Source organism: Marmota flaviventris, chromosome 5, assembly GCF_047511675.1.
Source record: "Marmota flaviventris isolate mMarFla1 chromosome 5, mMarFla1.hap1, whole genome shotgun sequence".
In the NCBI taxonomy this organism is placed as follows: domain Eukaryota; kingdom Metazoa; phylum Chordata; class Mammalia; order Rodentia; family Sciuridae; genus Marmota; species Marmota flaviventris.
This window is the reverse complement of record NC_092502.1, coordinates 74,200,643-74,222,759: the sequence shown is the minus strand read 5'-3', so window position 1 is coordinate 74,222,759 and position 22,117 is coordinate 74,200,643. Positions and strand designations below refer to the sequence as shown.

Sequence of the window (22,117 nt, the reverse complement as noted above, 5' to 3'; positions counted from 1 at the left end):
CCATTCACCAACCTAGATGCCCTCCAACAGATGAATGGATAAAGAAACTGTGGCATATATACACAATGGAATATTAATCAGCATTAAAAGAGAATAAAATCAGGGCATTTGCAGGCAAATGGATGGAGTTGGAGAATATCATGCTAAACAAAGTAAGCCAATCCCAAAAAACCAAAGGCCAAATATTCTCTAAAATAAATGGATGCTGATCCATAATGGGGTCAGGGCATGGGAAAAAATGGAGGAACTTTGGGCAAAGGGGAGGGGATATGGGGGCAGAAAAGATGGTGGAATGAGATGAACATCATTACCCTAGGTACATGTATGACTGCACATACAATGTAATGCTACATCATGGACAACCAGAGAAATAAAAAGTTGTGCTGCAATTGTGTATAATGAATCAAAATGCACTCTGCTGTCATATATACCTAATTAAAATAAATTAATTAATTTGAAAAAATAAGGAACATGAACAAAATGTCCATTCATTCCTCAACTCCCTCATTGCTTCTACCTGGGCTTGCCCAGACTCTCATCATCTCTCCCCTGAATAACTTCCACAGCCTACTGCTGTCCCCTTGAATTTACTCTCCTCATCATCCTCACCTCTATAAGGGTTGGAGTATCCTTTTAAAACTTAAGATCATATGATACTTCTCTCCAAACTTCTGACTGTGCCTGACTCCTCTCATACTAAAATACAGACTTCTAACCATGGTCAACACAGTGCTTTATGCCCAGGAAGAGCCTCTGCTATCATCTGCTACTTCCCTCCTCCAGCACTTTGTCCTGGCTAAACTGACCTAGCTGTCAGTGGCTCCAGGCCCTAGTCATAGCTAAGAGCCTTTCTTTTCTTTTTTTTTAAAGTTAAAAAAAAATTTAATATGAAATTTAGGTTTCAGGTTGGCTGAGTTTTTCTGCTTCTTGTCCTATGTATTTCTTTTTTTTAAATTTTTTATTGTTGGTTGTTCAAAACATTACATAGTTCTTGATATATCATATTTCACCCTTTGATTCAAGTGGGTTATGAGCTCCCATTTTTACCCCATATACAGATTGCAGAATCACATCAGTTACACATCCATTGATTTACATATTGCCATACTAGTGTCTGTTGTGTTCTGCTGCCTTTCCTATCCTCTACTATCCCCCCTCCCCTCCCCTTCCCTCCCCTCCCCTCTTCTCTCTCTGCCCCCTCTACTGTCATTCATTTGTCCCCCTTGTATTATTTTTCCCTTTCCCCTCACTTCCTCTTGTATGTTCTTTTGTATAACCCTGAGGGTCTCCTTCCATTTCCATGCAATTTCCCTTCTCTCTCCCTTTCCCTCCCACCTCTCATCCCTGTTTAATGTTAATCTTCTTCTCATGCTCTTCAACCCTACTCTGTTCTTAGTTACTCTCCTTATATCAAAGAAGACATTTGGCATTTGTTTTTTAGGGATAGGCTAGCTTCACTTAGCATAATCTGCTCTAATGCCATCCATTTCCCTGCAAATTCTATGATTTTGTCATTTTTTAATGCAGAGTAATACTCCATTGTGTATAAATGCCACATTTTTTTAATCCATTCGTCTATTGAAGGGCATCTGGGTTGGTTCCACAGTCTTGCAATTGTGAATTGAGCTGCTATGAACATCAATGTAGCAGTGTCCCTGTAGCATGCTCTTTTTAGGTCTTTAGGGAATAGACCAAGAAGGGGAATAGCTGGGTCAAATGGTGGCTCCATTCCCAGCTTTCCAAGAAATCTCCATACTGCTTTCCAGATTGGCTGCACCAATTTGCAGTCCCACCAGCAATGTACAAGTGTACCCCTTTCCCCACATCCTCGCCAGCACTTGTTGTTGTTTGACTTCATAATGGCTGCCAATCTTACTGGAGTGAGATGGTATCTTAGGGTGGTTTTGATTTGCATTTCTCTGACTGCTAGAGATGGTGAGCATTTTTTTCATGTACTTGTTGATTGATTGTATGTCCTCCTCTGAGAAGTGTCTGTTCAGGTCCTTGGCCCATTTGTTGATTGGGTTGTTTGTTATTTTATTGTCTAATTTTTTTAGTTCTTTGTATACTCTGGATATTAGGGCTCTATCTGAAGTGTGAGGAGTAAAGATTTGTTCCCAGGATGTAGGCTCCCTATTTACCTCTCTTATTGTTTCTTTTTCTGAGAAAAAACTTTTTAGTTTGAGTAAGTCCCATTTGTTGATTCTAGTTATTAACTTTTGTGCTATGGGTGTCCTATTGAGGAATTTGGAGCCCGACCCCACAGTATGTAGATCGTAGCCAACTTTTTCTTCTATCAGACGCCGTGTCTCTGATTTGATATCAAGCTCCTTGATCCATTTTGAATTAATTTTTGTGCATGGCGAGAGAAAGGGATTCAGTTTCATTTTGTTGCATATGGATTTCCAGTTTTCCCAGCACCATTTGTTGAAGATACTATCCTTCCTTCATTGCATGCTTTTAGCCCCTTTATCAAATATAAGATAGTTGTAGTTTTGTGGATTGGTTTCTGTGTCCTCTATTCTGTACCATTGGTCCACCTGCCTGTTTTGGTACCAGTACCATGCTGTTTTTGTTACTATTGCTAAGAGCCTTTCTCACAGTTTTTGTTTCTCTATCTCTACCCCTATAGCTGTCACATGTTACTTTATCAGAAAGAGATTCCCTGACTCTCCAACTTAGGTGGTACCTTTCACTACTCTGTTTCCTTTATCTTGCCCTGTTTTGTTTCTTTTCTATATAGTACTTACCAACTTGGGATTTTTCATTTATTTATTTATTCAGGGCCAGAAGTCTATTTTATTCTCATGCCCAAAATAGCATCTGTACATGATGGGTGCTCAAAATTATTTGTTAGATAAATTGATAAAACCAATAGAATACAGTGCAGATGGATTGGCAAATGATTGATGAGAAGATAATGTTCTCCTTGGATTGTTTATACCCCTCAGTGATTTAGAAGCAAGAGCACGAGAGGAGGATGAAGGGATAAGGGTGTTCCATAAGTTGAAGAAGAGAAGGTAAAAAATGTTCTATTGCAGAGTGCTGGAACTAAGGGTCCCTTAAGACTTGAGGTTGTAAATTGAAAACGGGTCCAGCCAACATGATTGCACATTTTCTTTCAGCCACTGCAGTTCAGGCCCAGACAGAGAGTAAAAGTGGAGTTTAACCAAATTAGGGAATTTGTGTGGAAAGTATAACAGAGAGAAAAGGCAGAGAAGTTGGGGTATATGAAGAGCAGTGCTTATACTAATGAATCATGGAACCTAAACTAAGTAAGAGCTGCTAAGATAGGAACTAGAAATCCGAGTGTGTAATGTTTGCAATCAAGAATTTTGAGATGGTTCAGTTGATGGTAATTATGAGATTTGAGATGTGACCAAGGAAATGGGTTGCTAAGGGAAAGCAGAGGTATACCTAAGAGGAATCAAGTAAGTGGTAAAGAAACTGAGGCAAGAATGTCCAGTTAATCATCCTAATTGTTGGGATAGAGATATATGGGCTAAAATCCTCAATATAAGTATGGGTGACATGAACATAGGAATATGACTACAACAGGGAGAAGATGAAGGTCTTATTGGCTGATTGTAGACATTTTTAAAAGATGGGATTTTTATAGGGAGAAGGGAGCAGAAATAATTGGGACATAACAACAATGAGCAAGAAAGACATCTATTGGATACTTCCATATACTGTGGCATATTTCCTAATGGGACAAAAATAGATCAGCTCTTGAGATGGTATAAGAAGTAACACAGTCATGACCTGCCCAGATTGCTATTAGACCAAGAAGATGAAGGGAATAATCAGGCTTGGTTAGAACTCTGTAGTTACTGAAGGTACTCACTTCATATAAGAAAACCTATTTGTATGTGTCCCGCATTTGGTTTTTGAATGTTCAAACAGCAATTCTAAGCTTTCTAATCCTTGTAGACTAGAACTGTCAGTCTTGAATCAAACACAACTTCAGTTGTCAAGTCTTTTCACCAAGCATGTTAGTGTCAACATATGCTTGTTGAGTGTCAAAATCAGGGAGCTAAATTAAGCAGAACCTATGCAGAAGAGAATCATTGTGAAAGCTGAAAGACTGGGTTGTTTATTTATCCATTAGTAATTTATGTTCTGCCTGGTCTCATAAAGGATGTGAGAAGCCCAATTCTGCATTTCCCATCACGTTCCCTGTGCGTCATTCAAACCAAAAACGAGCCAAAGGAGGAAGATAGAGATACATGATCCCAGATCCTTCAGGGAAAATAAAATGAGGCTAGGTTTTTATGCAGAAGTGCTGCTGTACTTGACTGAAACATTTCAAACAAGAACAAAAGCTGGGAATGTAGCTCAGTGCATTTGCCAGGCGTGCAGGAGGCCCAGGATTTGATCTCCAGAACTGGGGATGGGGAGAGAAGAACAACAGCACCCCTAGTGATATATGTCATCTCGTCTTGTCAAAAGGATTTTAAGTTACAGAGCTTACATCAAGGCTGTATTTAAGAAAGCAAAGGGTCATTGGGCTTGGTGGCACACGCCTATAATCCCAAGAGCTCAGGAGGCTGAGGCGGAAAGATGTCAAGTTTAAAGCCAGATTCAGCAAGTTAGTGAGGTCCTAAGCAACTTAGCAAGATGCTGTCTAAAACTAAGAAATAATAATAAAAAGGGCTGGTGATGTGTCACAGTGGTTAAGCACCTCCAGGTTCAATCTCAAGAGTGTGTGTGTGTGTGTATACAGAGAGGGGGGGGGGAAGGTTTTTCTTTTTTCTTATTTAAATTCTAAGTTGTTTCTTCTTCACATATTTTCAATCCTTCCTCTTCAATGATCTCAGCACCAGCACAACCATACATTAACTGTGAATCTTTTTGGTGGGGGGATACAAGAGTTGAACTCAGGAGCACTTGACCACTGAGCCACACCCCCATCCCTATTTTGTATTTTATTCAGAGATAGTGTCTCACTGAATTGCTTAGTGCCTCGATTTTGCTGAGGCTAGCTTTGAAATCGCCATCCTCCTGCCTCAACCTGGGATTATGGGCGTGCGCCACCACACATGGCTTCATTAATAGTGAATCTTAATGAAGGATTCATATCTGATCAGACCCATTCAATGATGGAAACGTTTTTGTAGTGTTACTCTAAATCATATTTTTTATCCACTTCTTTCTATTCCACCTCCACTATCAGAATAGATACAAAATTGGGATTTCTTTCAGTATTAACAAATCTTGAGTTCCATGAAGTTTTGAAACTATATGAATCTGTATAATTTCTTTTATTAAATTGCTTTATTAATTTTTCCTTGTACAATCTTCAAAAAGTATGTTTAATATTAAAATTATATCAGTGAAGTTACCCAAGCCCCCCCAAAACAAATGCCAAATGTATTCTCTGATATAAGGAGGCTGACTCGTTGTGGGGTAGGGAGGGGGAACATGGAAGGAATAGATGAATTCTAGATAGGGAAGAGGGGAGGGAGGGAAAGGGAGGGGGCATGGGGTTAGCAAGGATGATGGAATGTGATAGACATTATTATCCAATGTATGGATACACGATGTATCCAATGTATGAAGACACGAATTAGTGTCAACATACTTTATATACAACCAGAGATATAAAAAAATGTGCTCTATATGTGTAATAAGAATTATAATGCATTCTGCTGTCATTTATCTTTTTAAAAAAATCAATTTAAAAAAGAATAAAAAGAGAAAAAATAAATAAAATTAAAGTATTGTGTCTAACTACAGCTAAAAAATAAATGTTAAAAAAAGTATATCAGAAGCCCTTAATATTGGCTGTTTCACCAGTGACTTTACAACAATGAAAGAAGACATTTCTTTGAATTCTTAAGGTAGTTTAAGTAGAGGAGCTAAAGTAAATCACTGTAGAAAAATCCTGTGTGCCCAAGCTACTTGATGATTATTAATTTCATGTTGGCAATTAGAGCAACGACAAAGAATGTCAGTGGGAGACAAACTCTTTCCGATAAGCAGTAAAACATTATAAATTAGAAAAGCATGAGGGCAGTGCCACTGCTGTCAGTCTACTTTATCTGGTATCAAAAACTCCAGAATGCTCTGTGATTGGACAATATTGTTATGGGTCTCCTCAGTGTCTGCCTACCTACTACCCAAGCTGGTAGATGGGGCTGGGGTGAAGGAGGGCAAGAATGGCCTTTGAGCACTTCAGGCACCAAGACACACCTGAAATTTCTGGATCTTCCAGCCTCTTTTGGATTGGACAAGAAATGACATCTCCTGAGGAGGGATATAGCATCACAAGTGACTGCCAAAGAAAAGGGATATGCATCCCAGGAGTATGGAAAAGTTAACCTGTGAGGCCAAATTTCACCAGTTGGAAATAGGAGGAGGTTCTTGGGCAGTTAAGCTCCTTTTCCTTCCTCCTTCTCATGAGCTGGTTTAAGGGATGGTGGCCTGGGACAGCTCTGTGGTGAAGAGTTGTGCGCTAATTGGACATTATTGCCTGATGACCTGCAGGATATCTTTACAACTCATTGTGACACAGTAACCACTATGCTGACTACATTTTGGTACCTCCTACCTTTGGGCACTTCCATTTTTCCTCTCACTGAAAATGGGTTTGTACCTCTCAAATATAACATTGGAATGTTGCCCCATGTCTGTTTTCTTGGGAACCTGTTCTATATATCCCCTAAGTTTTAGTAAAATTTTTGTAAAATTCATTTTTAGAATTGAAAATTATTAGTAACAAAAAAAATCTAACATTCTTCAAGGTATTGTGAAGATACTGATGGTATGTCTTTTGGGTTTCAATATTTTTGTCATGTTGATTTGTTCAAGCTATCTGTTGATGTTTCTCAAGATGCTAATTATGGTAGCACTTGGATGCTAATTTCAAGTGGCATTAATGACTCTTCAGATAGTTGTCCATGGACTTTTGTGGTTTGCTTGACAATTATTTTCTACAAACTACTATTCATTTTGAATGTGAGAGCAGTGTGAGAGCTCACACTCTACTGGGATCCCCAGGAGTTCAGAAGAGGAATTCAGCAGTGGGAGGAAGAGAAGAGGAATGTGGGTAAAGTTGAGAAGAGATGGCTGACAAGACCCACTCCTATGTGACCTCCTAGATAGAACATCTTTGGAGAGAACTGGCCCCCAGTGGAGGGCTATCTAGCAAGCTTTGAGACGTCCTTTCAAAAAGACCATAAGTGGTTCTCTGCTTAGCTTTCTGGGAAGTATTTCCCAGCCTCAGTCGGATCTTATTCTTGGCTTCACAGTCTGATCTGTTTGCCTTTTATCCTTCTCCCTCTCAGCTTTGTCCTTGATTGTTTTCTTGGCCATCACCACTCTTTCTTCTTTAGGTAGTTCCTTCTTCTAAAATCCTTATTTGCTTCAACCTTCTCAGCCTCTCCTTAAGTCATGACCTGCACATTATTCAACCTCAATTCCAGCATTCAAGGAAATACAAATGAGCCTGTATTCACATTTTTCTTTCATTTAAATTGCTGTTACCAGAATTTTTATTTTCTTTATTTTTATTCTATTTCCGAATATTGCAGTTATAGGAGTCATAGTCCTCAAATTTTGGTGAGGTTAGGAATGTTTTATACTCATAAAACTATTAAGCACCCCAAATAGATACAGATATTTACTGTATAAGATATTAAAACTGAGGAAGTTTTAAGTGTTAATTAATTTTTAAAAAATAAACTATAATAATTTAACATAAATAATAGTTGTAATAAAATATTTTCATTGTAATGAAAATAATAATTTCATTATTATGTAATAATATAGCCATACTAATATATAATATAGTATAGTTATATTTGTAACAATACTATCCAAAATTAAAAATGCTTGGTGAAAAAAGTAGCATTGTTTTACTAATTTCTTTACTATCTGGCTTAATCCAAGACAAACTGACTTCAGCTGTTTCTGCATTTCAATTTCTTGTGATTCATTGTTTTGTTTGTACCATATGACACAATCTGAACTTACTTAGATATGAAATTGGAAAGGGGAGAATTTTCACAGTTCCTAGAAGGTCCTTCCAGGCCCCTGAGACCACATTTTGAGTTGAGAAACAATAGTATAAAGTATACTGGGAAAGTAAATACCCTTTCCAAAATAGTTTTTAAAGAAAAGTTAACTCTGAATTCAAAACAAGTGATCACACTAGAAGATTGCTATTCTAGACTTTTTGCAATCCAACCTATTCTGAATATTTCTGGAATTCATATAATTTAACTCTCAGAGAATTAAAAGAGAAAGGCATGCTAATATGGAATATGTTCTACATAACATTAAAATAAAAAATGAAATTTATATTTGTATTGGAAAAATATTTATTGGACATAAAAAATATCTTGTGAAAAAATTTCAAGGTTCCCTCTGTTATCATTTACATTCTTCAGAAATATATGATAATAAGAGGGACAACCTTAAATTTCATAATCCCTAAATGTATAGGCAGAAAAATAGATCCTAATACCAAAAATCACCGTCAACCTGAAGAGATAATTAGATAAAAATAATTTGCATAACAGAGTTAAACATTTTGGAGATTTATAGTACAACATGATCATTACAGGTAGCAAAAATGTACTGTATATGGAATTCATGTTACAGAAGTAGATTTTAGCTGCTAAGGCCACAAAAACAACAACAAAAAATGGGTAATTATATAAATGATTCATATGTTAATTTGCTTCGCTTTAATAACTTTTATACTATATGTTATAATGTCATGCTGTATACTTTAAAAATACACTAAGATTTTTCAAAAATAATAATCTGTATCAGAATTTTCTTCAACAGCATCTGCCAAAATTGAAACAAAAAGTGAGGCAAGAGTTCTTTGGAAGAGATTTATTAATATCATCTGGGTTTTCTGGCAATGCTTCTGTTATTCAAAGATCTCTCCTTTATACAAGTGGAATACCTATTTCTCAATGGAAATTTTTCACCATTTTTTTTACTCACAAAGTCAGTGAGCTTTCACAGTCTTGTTCTATCATTGGGCTCCCTCCTGGACCATGCTGTCCTATGGATTGGGCAGTCTGATGTCACTCATTGGCTATCAGCAGCCCACATATCACACAATCCCCGTGCAGGCTCTTAACAGTTCAGTCTTCATTTCATATTGACAATAGTGTGGGTTTTAAATGGATAGTGATGTCAAAGTCTTTTAGAATAAACCTCCTTTAAATATTAGCAATTCACAGAAAATGATCTTCCACTGAACAATGCAACTTTTAAAACAAAACTTATAGTCTTTCTTTACTATCTTTCACTACCTTCAGATGGTATTATGTACATAAGTCTTATCTCCCAAATGAGATTGTAACATTTCTTTGGGAGAGAGCTTATTTTATTTGTTTGTTTTCACATATCCCACAGTGTATAAAATGGAGGTGAGCAGATAAAACCTATGTGAGACCCTTAATATGCACTCCTTACAGACACATTTTTAAAGAGTGAATTCAGAGATCCTTGACTCCTCCAGTTACATGGACCACATTTTCTAGTTTTTTCTTGTTTGTTTGTTTTTGTGGGGCTGGGGACCAAACCCAGGGTCTTGGGCATGTGAGGTGAGCACCTACCAACTGAGCTATATCCCCAGCCCCATTTTCTTGTTTTTAAATAGGTCACTTTTTTTTTTCTCTTTCAAGTTTTGATGATATAACAAAAACTGTGGATTGTCTTCTGTTCCCCAAAGCATACAGCTTCAGGAACTGCTTCATCCAAATTTCAGCTCCAACCTTTCTTATTGGATAGAATCGTCATTGTTCTAGATTGCTTTAGTTTCGTCCAATTTATATCACCAGTAACATCAAAATAGTTGACAAAGTTACTGCCCAGAAATAGAGAATAACCCATCGGACTCCAGGTACAGATGCTCCATAATCTGCTAGATTCATTCAGCAGCTATGCAATTGCCTTAAATCAGTTTTTTCAGAATGGATTCAAAAATGTCTCTGGGAACAAAATCCTAGATTACTACTTTGTAACCCCATGTGGATTACTGCTAAATGGTCAAACAATGGAATATTAAATCTACTGATATCAGTGCTTATTATAAATTAAGTATTAATTATTTATTAACCTGGGAAACAGAAGAAGAAGAAAAGGTAATACTTCAGGATTTTCTGCAAATGTAAAAATATTGAAAGCAATCAATAAGGGAGCATTTGTTGTTTGCCAACATCCATTTTTCCTGATAATTAACCCTCCCCATCCCTCTCCATCCTGCTCAAAGAGAAGAGCCCATGACCCATACTCAGTCTTCTCATAGTTATACATTTCCTAGGAATAGGCATAGAAAACAAGCAAGGCCAATGAGAATACTACTTGACGTTAGCATATAGATATAGAAAGAGAGGCCTCTCTTCCCTTTAATGTGAGACTGAAGAATATAGACTTGGAACTTCTGTGGCCACGTTTCCTGCTATTTAGAAAAAAAAGGAAGACACACAAGACAACAACATAGGGTGGGTGGCAAGAAGAGATACACCAAACCAGAACCTCTGGATTTCACCGTACCTTTTTATATCTTTAGAAAATTCTACATGAGTGTCCCAATAAGTCACCTTTTAGCTTAAGCAAATTCAAACTTAAGTATTAGTTACTTGCCATTGAAAAATTTTTAATCAATGCATGGTCTGTCTGAATCCTATAGTATGAGCTGTCCAGAAAAGTAGCTATCCTTTAGTATCTGGGGAAGACTAGTGAAACAGCTTTCAAAGTTTTTGAGTCTCAGAGTACTGGATGTATCAAAATATGTGTCTTTCTATATTTCTTCATTATGAAAGCCCCAGAACATGTCAATGTGAGGTACAGTCATTTGAATTAGGTTATTTCTTACCAACTTGTTTTCCTCTACTCATAGTGAATCTGTCCTCACATGTAACTGTCTAGATTAGCTGTCAAGTATTAAAATGGACAGATCATATCTTCCTCCCCTCTTTTTAGTCAGAATTTATATCTGATGCTGCATTTTTATATGGGATGTTCATGCACATTTTAAGAAGTATGTTAGATTGCACAGACTGGCATCCATTTGACATAAGTAGAATATATTTTGTTTTATTTACAAATAAATTATAAATTTACTTTTAGTCTAATTTTCTCAGGCAAGAACATGTTAGAATACCCCGAGCTTGCCTGGTATGGTGGTACACACTTATAATTCCAGCGGCTCCAGAGGCTGAGGCAGGAGAATCAAAAGTTCAATGCCAGACTCAGCAAAAGTGAGGCATTAAGCAACTCAGTGAGAACCTGTCTCTAAATAAAATACAAAATATAGAGCTGGGGATGTGGCTTAGTGGCCAAGTACTCCTGAGTGCAATCCCTGGTATCGCCCCAAAAAGAATACCCCGAGTTTCCTAAATGATCACATTAATGATCAAGAGTTTTTTTTTTAATAGTTTAAGAGGCTTTACCAAGACTATCAACTGAGGAAAAAAACACATGAAACTTATAACACTCCTTTGAATATTTTTTATTTATTTTCAAATAATGTGTCCATTTGTGTTAATATTTTCATTAGAGAACAAAATTGAATTAATAGGTGTTGTTGGTCCTCTTGAAAGTTGTGATTAATTGTCACCACTGAAATGAGATTGGGTTTCTATTCAAGCCCACCATATCTTCCTCAGAAGAAGTAACTTAACGGGTAGAACCCATTCTTCGGTAGGCTGTTGGATATACCCACAGTTTGGCTAACATTGCACATAAATTTCTTCACACTCATTTCTAAACCATGTGATCTCTGCCAATCCAATATGGACAGCTCATATTGCAGAAACCACAGTAAGGGTATAGGATATGTGTAAATGTGTGTGTATGTGTGTGTATTTTTATATTTAGGATTTTTTTCTGGGAGAAGAGTATGCTCAACCCTTCTGTCTGCATATGACTTTTAGAGAACCAAAATACTCATTGTGATGAAGAAAAGTTAATCATGGACCTAGAGAGGGGAAAACATTCCTAATTTTGAATGTCATAAATTAAATGGTCATTATCCCCAACAATGAGATCAAATGGTAAACCATCTAGGGTTCTTTAATGACCAGCAATAGAAACAGAAAATCATAAAAAGGAAATTTAGTGGCTCATATAATTAGAAAGTTCAAAGGACAAACTATAAATGAACACTAGGAATTACATTATATGAAGAGTATTCTTTCTTCACATCTCATCAAACTTTCTTTTTTCCTTGTCGGTTTCATGTTCAATGCAGTGAACTCCATATGGTGTAAAAAATGGTCATGATAGATGCACAGTCCATCCTCTTTGGTCTCATCATTTCAGAGAAAAAGATAATACCTCATTCTTGATTATTTGACACAATTTCTGGATAGGACCTTCTGGAATGACTTGGGCCTGCTGAATGTCTTTGATGCCATCACCACATGGTCAGGGAATGGATTTTCTGATTGGCTAGGCGTGAATATGTGCCACCTTTGTATGAAGAACACAGAAGAAGTGATTGGCAGTTTCTTTAGGTCTGAGACAGAAACATCTATGAATGAAAAAGGAAGAGAAGGAGGAGGGATAGGTTGAGAGGAACTTGTGCCATATGGTAATAGTGATGATGACAACTTTTGACAAGAAAGGCAGGAAGATGACAAGAAAGAGGTCTGACAAGTTGTGGTCCCTGTTAGTCACCAGCTCTAATTTACATCTCAAGCAGAAAGATGGGACATGCAGCTGAAAAAAAAGGGAGGAAAGAGACATAAGCAAAATCCCTAGGGATTAGCTTCTCCCCTTGTCTGATTCACCCAGGGGGGTTAATGCTGTTTCTGATCTCTGTTACAATGAAGATTTTTCTAAGGTGGGACTTTCTTTCAGTTTATCTCTTTTTATTTTGCCTTTTAGGTGGACAAAAAAATCGTAAGAACTGAGATAGGAGTTCTTCTTCGCCTCTCACATCCAAACATTGTAAGTGGTTTTTAACCTATTATTTCAAATACTTTCAAGTTACAGAAAGGGATTGTTGTTTTTCACTGTCCATGTTAATAATGAGAAAGGGCTTCTTCCACCTCTGGGGGTCACTGGGTCTAGCTCTTGTCCTTGTCTTATCACATTTTCCATTTTTGGTCTGAATCAACCCTGCAAATGCATTCATTCATTTCCAAAGTAATATATACCACCTTTATTTCCATGCATACAAGCATAGAACTTGGGAAGTTTTATTTCACTCTCATAAAACATTGGCTTTCTCACTCTTGTGTGCCTATCTTATTGATATGCCATTGCCCACAGGGCCAGTGATGAAAGTGCATTGCTTTCAAGAGTCCTTTCTGTCTCCTTTGAGAGAGTATCTGCTTCAGAAACAATGTGAAGATGCAAATAGATGATGTACTTGAATGGGGAAAATAAAATGTCCTCAGAATCTCTGCTTCCATCTATGTCCAGACAAAGCCTCTGAGAGAAATGCCTAGTGAAAAGCTTTCTTGAACCAATGAAGTGAAAAAGAACAAAAATCACTTTCTAGGCCATAACTTGTTTTTATGAATTAAGCCATCTACTTTAAAAAAATGTATTTTACCCACTTCTCTGAGAAATTTGTGCTCTCTGAGGGGATGAACTGCAATGCTGAGGCTCAAAGCAAAGTGCTTACAACTTAATGTCTGAGTTAGGAATGCATTTAGCCACACATCAGCAAATGCTTTTCTCATAAGAATCAGAAGTCGGGGGCTGGCGTTGTAGCTCAGTGGTAGAGCACTTGCCTAACATGTGAGGCACTGGGTTCAATCCTCAGCACCACATAAAAATAAATTAATTAAATAAAGGTATTGTGTCCATCTACAACTAAAAAACAAAAACAATTAAAACAAATAATCAGAAGTAAGAAAGTTTCCAGCATTGATTCACCTCACTGACACCATCTAGGACACAGATGCCACCCATGCTTGGTCTTACCCTCCTCTGTGGGTTGACTTTCACCCTCATGCTTTCTCTTCATGATCCCAAAATGATGGCTGCACAGTTTTCACAAGTCCTCAGGTTTGTATTCAAGGGAGAAGGTCTCACCAGCTAAGTCAAATGAGAAAAGTTTTCTCAGGAACTGCTATAGCAGAATTCTTTTCAAATTTTCTTGGCTAAAGCTGTCACAAAATCATGGATGCTGGTAGACTGGACATGGGATTGTCACAAATCATTTAGACCAGTTGTGATCCACAAAACAGAACAAAATCATGATCTTATTCAAGGAAGCCTAGGCATCCTGCTTTCCTGAACAAAATCAGGGTTCTGTTTGCAATAAGTAGGGGAAAAGGGTTTGGGGAAAGCAATTTAAAAATCTGCCATACCCAATCACTACTTTTATAGTTTCTATCTCTTTTCTCTTCAAAGAGAGGCCAATGTGGAATTTTCTTCAAATGTGGATCAGTACTAGACACTAGATTCTCAGATGTATGCAGAAAAACATAAAAAGCAGTTTGGATTATCTGAATGTAACAAAAATACTGCTGTGGTCCATGAAATCTTTACCACCACTCATCCTTTTTTTTTTTTTTTTTGTACAAGGGATGGAAGTCAGGACCAATGGGCCACATCCCCAACACTATTTTGTATTTTATTTAGAGACAGGGTCTCACTGAGTTGCTTAGCACTTCACCTGGCCATGGCTGAGGCTGGCTTTGAACTTGCAATTCTCTTATCTCAGCCTCCCGAGCCGCTAGGATTATAGGTGTGCGCCCCCGTACCTGGCCCACCACTCATTCTTAAGGACCTCCTTTGCCCACTAGCAACTGTTAAGCTGTTGAGGATATCATTCACATACAGGCTTTAACGGGTTCTATGCTGACTCAGGCCCCTAATTCAGAGTCCCTTCTTTCCAAGAGAAAGAAGCATTTTACATCTCTAGCAACCATGATGTTGTCCAACTGATTTAGGAAATTGGGTTTTATTTTTGATTCTAATGATATTCAGAAGTTGGAATATTTTAGCAAAATTCAGGCAGTTATTCTTCAACTGCCAAAATGAAAAGTGTCAAAACTTAATAGAACCTTTGAAAAAGATGATGTAACTGACAAAATCAACAACCCAAAAGGAGAGTGACAAATATCTACCTGATACTAGAAAGAGGGACTTTTACTACCAATGATCCAATACTACTTATTGGAGAGAATGTAATTTTAGCCATAATCTTAGATAGTTTCAAGGAAGATTAAAATAAGGAACTTGTGATATCATTGACATATGTGTATATCTTTCCCCAGATAAAACTTAAAGAAATATTTGAAACTCCTGCAGAAATCAGTCTGGTCCTAGAACTCGTCACAGGAGGAGAACTATTTGACAGGTAAGGTAGACTTAGACATCTAACCACAGGAATGCTTGCTTTTGGCCCCCAAAAATAATCTAAGGGAAATTCTCCTGAAATGGAATAAATAAAAGAGCATAATAAAAGAACATTCTACTTGATAAATTTCCCTGAAATAAATATTAAGAAGGATGTTGAAAAAAGGTGGATAGTAGTTAATCAGATAGAGGTAGATGAAAATTTGGAATAAATAAATAGAGAACCACTATAACATCTTTCTAACTTTGCAAACACTAACACAATAAAAAATATAATTTTGAAAATCATATTAATTTAAATAGTAATATATGTGAAAATAATTTGAAAAAATATTTGCAGAAAACCATAAGAATTTAAACCTACACTCTAATAGTGTTCTTTATAATAATCCCCAAATTTATAGAAATCAATACTTTTCCAATGATTATTTTTAAATCTACTTTTAGGTAAAGAGTTCCATGTTTCAGGGTAAAACATTTTCTGTTTTTGCCAGTTATTGCCAATTTCAGTTGTCTGCTAGTTCATCTCTCAAAGGAATGGTTTGAGAATGTGGGAGGGAAGGATGCTTTTCAATCTGGCAGAACAGACAGGCAAACAAGCTTTATGTTTCTATAGTTTTTCCACCTTCCCCACCTACTCAGGAAAATTCCCTGTTTGCACTGTTGGGCTCTTGGGAGTCTTCTGCTATGTTCAAGATGGAATTGGAAGAAGGTAAAGAGACTAAGTAGGTTACACACTGGAAATGGTAAGAAGCTTTCCCTGGTGGAGTGTGCCCGTGGTGAGGGAGAATTGGGCTATGGTTTAAGAGGAAGACAAAGGAAAGACTGGGTGCCTGGGTCATGGTAAACGCTCCATAAATATTTGCTGAGTGAATGACTAAGTAAGTGGTACAATGAGTGGACTCTGAGGAGAAAGATATCTAAAGGGAATTAGTTTTGATTGTGTAGAGAGAGAAACCCTTCTCCCTCCTACTATGGCCTTAATGTTTGTGTTGCCCCAAAGTCACATATTGAAACCCTCACCACCAAGGTGAGGGTTTGTGAGGTGACTAGGCCAGTGCCTTGATGAATTGGATTAGTACCCTATACCAGAGGCTCAAGAGTGATACCTCCCCCTTTCTCTGTGTGTGGGACTTAGTGAAAAGGCTCAGTGAGGAAGCCAGCACTTGCCCAGACTCAGAATCTGCTGATTCCTTCAGCATGGACTTCCCAACCTCCAAAACTGTGAGAAAGAAACCATGGTGGTTTATCATCACCCAGTTAATGACATTTGGTTATAGCAGCTGAAATGAACTGAGACACCTCCTTCCCATCCTTACTCCACCCAGTTGAATTTGCTGCCTCTTCAAAAGTGTCCCAAAGTGGTTGGATTGTCTTTTCAACTGTTCTGTCTTTTATTTTGAACCTTACCCAGTAAGGATTTGAACCTTTAGGTGGGAAGGAACAAAATGGGCCACCCGGATTGTAACTACATATGTATCTTTAACAGAAGTCTAATTTTGTTTGTATGTATGTTGAAGTTTCCTTAGAACAGGTGGATTTTTTAAAAAAAATTTTACTCTTTTCATATTTTTACTCTTTTCATATTTTCAATAATAAGTCCACTACAGAAAGTGGGCATGGGTAGCCTTCCGGTGTTGGTTATTTGTTTGTTAGATTCACAATTCTGAATCCAGACTGTACCACTCAAGGGTGAATAACTAACTTAGAGTAATTTACTTAACTTCTCTGAACCTCGGGACAAATTTAAAGCTGTTCTATGTTGTGAAGAGAACTTAACAACTTGAATACACTTTAAGAATATATAGTCTTATTCTAAAACTATCAAGTTCCCATGTGCTCCTCTGAATTAGCCTATTTGGCTATTGCCAAAATTTGCCTATTAAGTCTTCATTTTTCACACCCCTTTTGCTGACTCTTTTCCATGCACGTATTATTTAGGTATTTTAGTAGAGTTAGTTTTATAGGCAGATCCCACTGGCTTTGGAGCCATGAGTTTTCTCTGAGCAGATCTTGCATATTTCTCTAATTATGGTTTATTGGAGAGAAATTTTACACTCTTTAATAGTAAATAATTGCAGATAGGAATGACTGAAGCTATCATCTACTAATAGCACCATTTACCTTCCTGCCTCTGTTTATTTGAATTAATTTGGAGTCAAAAGTCTCTATGTATCACTGTGTCCCAAGCTTTCTTCCATGAAAGAATTTGGAGTAGAATTTAATTCAGTTCTAGGAAAAAATAAAAACCTAAGTGCTATTGATAAATTTCATTTGCAGAAGAAAATGGATAAAATATTCATATTTAACAGAAGACATCCCAAAAGATGGCAGATAGCCAGTAAAACACTCAACCACTCCCAAGCTGTTAGTGGTTTTGGAAGATAGACTTTTTCCCCTAAACATTGTCCACATCATTGACATAGCTGAGATGAATTTGGCATCTCCATTAAGTTACTTATTTCTACAATTATCTTTAAATTACATCACACTGAAAATATATCCTGCTTTTTTATATAATCTATTGAGTTTTTTTTTCCTTTGAAAGTAAAGAAATCATAATATGATCTCTTCCTGTACTTAAGTCAAACTCAAATTTATTTAGTTGTGATAATGAGAATTCATTCCTTGTCTAATGATGACTCTAATAGCACCTAATGAATGAACTAATGGAGCAATTGAAGAAGAGATAATTATAGTCAAACTGGTTGTATTTTATTAGCAGAAGATCTATTCTATGATGCTTGTATGTAAAAAATTAAACATAGTCAAACTCCAGGTGGAATCTGCTATTTCATGTATAAGTTAAATAATGAGTTACATAGGATAAATTATTATGGATTTTTGGAATAAAAGCAATGCTTTTGATGTTCAAGAAAACGATTAAAATCTATTTATCTATATAAGTGTATTATGCCATCAGTTGAAAAAGAAAGTACCCAAAGTTATTGTTCAGTCCTTCCCAATCTGATCATAATTCTTAAAACCCCAACATCATTTTCATTGAACCTTTTAAGTGGAGAAGGTGGTTGCTTTAAGTTGTAAATTTTCAAGTTTTTTTCCCAGAAAATTATCATAGTTACCACAACTAATTTAGCAATATTCTTTGTTTTCTCATTAAATCAAAAGCATTTTTCCTGATTTTTGTCTGGTAACTCCATTATCCAAACACCTGGTAAATTTCTTTTCTTGCCTTTTCTGCTTTCTTCTTATACTTTTGCTTGCCAATGCCAAATATTATATATGAACGGTTTTAGAATTTGAAGCTTTGAATGCTGTTTCCTTCCGCAAGAACAGGTTTTCTTTTATTCTGACAAGCATTTAAGGTACAAAAGAGATCACTCTGATGCAATCAGGTATTGGGCTGATTCAAAGCTGGGCTTCCTAAGGGCGCCTCTATTTCATGTCAATTCTTATTCATAGGGCTCTGCTCTTTAAGGGTCTCAACTTTAAGCCAGGGGATTTTACTGGGATTTTTCTTCCATGGCAAAACTCAGATCCTGCCTTCCGTCTCCTCAGTTCTGTGAGATGGCTGCTTTAGAATCGGTTCATGCCTTCAGAGGGAAAGCAGAGGCAAGCAATGGCAGTTTTGCTCTGCTGGGTTTTCCTTCCTAGATCTAGGTTGATGAAGCTTTCACTTCCTTGGTAACTCTCTAATGTCTTCAAATAGATTTTTTTTTTTAAATATAAGTCTTAATAGTTTTCTATTTCAGCATTTCTGGGCTTCTAACTCATGATGAAAACCAGTTGACTTTTCAGAACATTGCCATTAGGAAGATGTTCCAAAAGTCGGACTTAGGCTATTTCTTGCCCCAGTCTTAGGGTTGTGTGGTGGTTGATATTCCGATTAACCAAATTCAAGGAAAGTCTAGATTTGTGAAGACTGTTGTGTTAAATATTAACCATTAATATGTCTGAAGTGAAGTTCTACAATATTTGATTATCCATAAAGGGTAATTGGTCACTATATGTGGGCCGTATCTGAATTCCTACTGGAAACCTTGTGGTGTGCAAGATATTTTACTATTATCATCTCATTTCCTTCTCACAGCAACATGTATGCAAAGTCGGCCCTGCTATCTAGGCAAGGCCTGCTATCTGTGCAAGATAACTGAGGATCAGAGACATCCAATAACTTTTTATCAATAAGTCACTTAGCTTATAGATTCTAATAACAACAGTAATGAAGTAAGATTGGACTCAAGTATATCACATTTCAAAGTGTGTGGATTTTCTATCACATTATGCAAATGTTGATATCTGTATACCTAAAAATAAAACTTCTGTGCTGGGGATATAGTTCAGTGGTAGAGTACTTGCCTAGCATGTGCAAGGCACTGGGTTTTAACCCAGGCACTCCTAAATAAATAAATAAAAACAACTTCAGATTAGTAGTCTAACATTTTGTCCAATGTGAGTGTTGGGTCAAATTTATACATTAATATGCAGAGTTGTTTTTTGATCATGGATATCTCTTTGTGTGGCTTTATATGGCCATATGTGAAGAGAACATACTTTGAACAAGATGTATGGTCCTGTTTTTGTTTTTTGTTTTTTTGGGGTTTTTTTGTTGTTGTTGTTTTTGAAAGCTTGGCTATAAAGGAATGGATAAGAGGTGAGGGTAGTTGAAGGGGACCCAGGATAAATGGAGACTGGTTATTTTAAGTTGGAGCACTAAGGACACATGGATTTTCTTGGGGAAGGAGCCCACAAGGAGAAGCATGAAAGGTCTGTGTGAAAGGGACTTATATTTGGAGTTAGCCAATCCCAAAAAAACAAATGCTGAATGTTTTCTCCGATATAAGGGGGGTGACTCATAGTGGGGTAGGGAGGGAGAACATGGGAGGATTAGATGAACTCTAGATAGGGCAGAGGGGTGGGAGGGATTAGCAAGGATGGTGGAATGTGATGGTCATCATTATACAAAATCCATGTATAAAGATTTGAATTTGGGGCCAACATACCTTATATACAGAGATATGAAAAATTATAATATATATGTGTATTAAAAATTGTAATGCAAAAAAAGAGTACATGTATAATGGCATGAGTTGGTGTGAACATACTTTATATACAGAGATACGAAAAATTGTGCTCTATATGTGTAATAAGGATTGTAATGCATTCCACTGTTGTTGTGTATATAAAAAATACATACATACATACATACATACATACATAAAATAAAATAAAAAAGAAAGGGACTTATATTTGGAACATTTCAGAGCAGGCACAGAGGGAAAAAGATCTAGAGTCAAATACAGGAATTTGTTCAGCATAGAAAAAGTGTCTTTCTTCCTCAGAAGCAGAAAGAAAGAGATAATATGCCAAAGAATCAAAGACCTAGATTAGTCAAAACAATTTTGAAGTACAGAGCTGGAGGAATAATTGTTTGAGCTGAGATGTAATTTTATTTTATTTATCAGCTACTAAATTAGCCTGTTAGTCTTTTATGGATGCTGGCAAGACATCTGAGGCTCCTGGTGAGAGACAAAAGACTTTATTTCTCATAGCCCAGCAAACATTGTGGGCATCAGCAAGTTTATGTCCTTTGAGTTTCAGTGTGTATTCCTGCATGTAGAGTGGGGCATGTTAAAAGAGAGGAAATAATTCAAATGTCATCAACTGGTAAATGAACAAACAAAATGTATAATGCAATACCATTCCATACTAACAGGACTTTTCTTTTGATGCCTACTGTAGCATGGATGAACCTTAAAAATGCTAGGCTAAGCAAAAAAAAAAAAAAGACAAACATGGAAGATTTTATATACATTATAAAAAATATGGGGCATTGGGAGATGAAAGTGTTAAAGTGTCAAAGTGGAAATGTGAGAGCACACAATGGCAAAAATAAAAACTTCTGAGGAGCACCAAATGTCTGCTGAAGCTGAGGACTATAGATTTTAGAGACACATATCTCCAAAGATGTGTAGTCTTCAGCAACTGACACACATCTGGTCTGTGTCATCTTGTGTCATGGGGCTACACCTCCCCCTATCTCCCATGCAGTTTTCGACAGCTTCTGTTTCCCTTGATTTTTATCTGACTTTCCAGTTGTTTCCTTCCTGGTCTCCATCCTGAGTTCCTCTCCGCCTTTCCATCTCCTAGCGGTCCACATTTCCCTGAACCGTCTTCCTGCATTCTCTGCAGGTCGATCTGACACTTGCCTGTGGCCTGGGCCACACTGGTGACAGCCTTCTCAGCAGAGATGAAGCTGTGCTATCAACAATCCACCAGGCATTTTTACCAAAATGCTCCTTTGGCATCTGTAAATTAATATGTCCTCAAATGAACCCAACATCCTTCTTCAACTCTTAATCTTGTTTCCCTTCCCTACCCTTGTGAACTGATTCACCAGCTAAACTAATCAGCATGGATTTCTCCCTCTTCCTTTTACTTCCTTCCACCCATAATTCTTCTTGTGAGAGCCTTTCAAAGTCCTCCCTTCCCTGCATTTCCATTGCTTCTGCCCTTGGAGCCTTCACATTCCCTCTCATAGCAGTAGAATCCTAACTAAAGTTAATTTCACTCCCTTCCACATTTAAAACATGGATTCCATCAGGTCAGTCCAGAAGACCACTCCCTCCTTGCCATTCAAGTCCATAATTTAAAAAAAAAATGTGAACAAAACCACTTACAAATTGTACTCAGCCCAGTGTTCTAACTTCTAACTTTGGAATGGACCTAAGGGATTTGTAGTCCAATTCTCTCATACTGTAAATGAAAAGCCTGACCCAAGGACTTTAACTTTGCTACCCACTTTATTCTCTTCTTACTACCCTGTTAACCACAGTACATTATCATCACCCTCAAGGAACTCAAGGTC

At 37.0% G+C, this 22,117-nt stretch overlaps 1 protein-coding gene across 1 annotated transcript in view; it reads left to right on the top strand.

The window, feature by feature from the left end:
• The window catches only part of Camk4 (calcium/calmodulin dependent protein kinase IV), a 232,310-nt gene that overhangs the window by 139,085 nt on the left and 71,108 nt on the right, over positions 1–22,117 (top strand). Inside the window, exons 3-4 of the mRNA XM_027927740.2 lie at positions 12,859–12,921; positions 15,207–15,289. Coding sequence (XP_027783541.2) covers positions 12,859–12,921; positions 15,207–15,289 — 146 coding nt within the window. The remainder of the gene's footprint in view (positions 1–12,858; positions 12,922–15,206; positions 15,290–22,117) is intronic.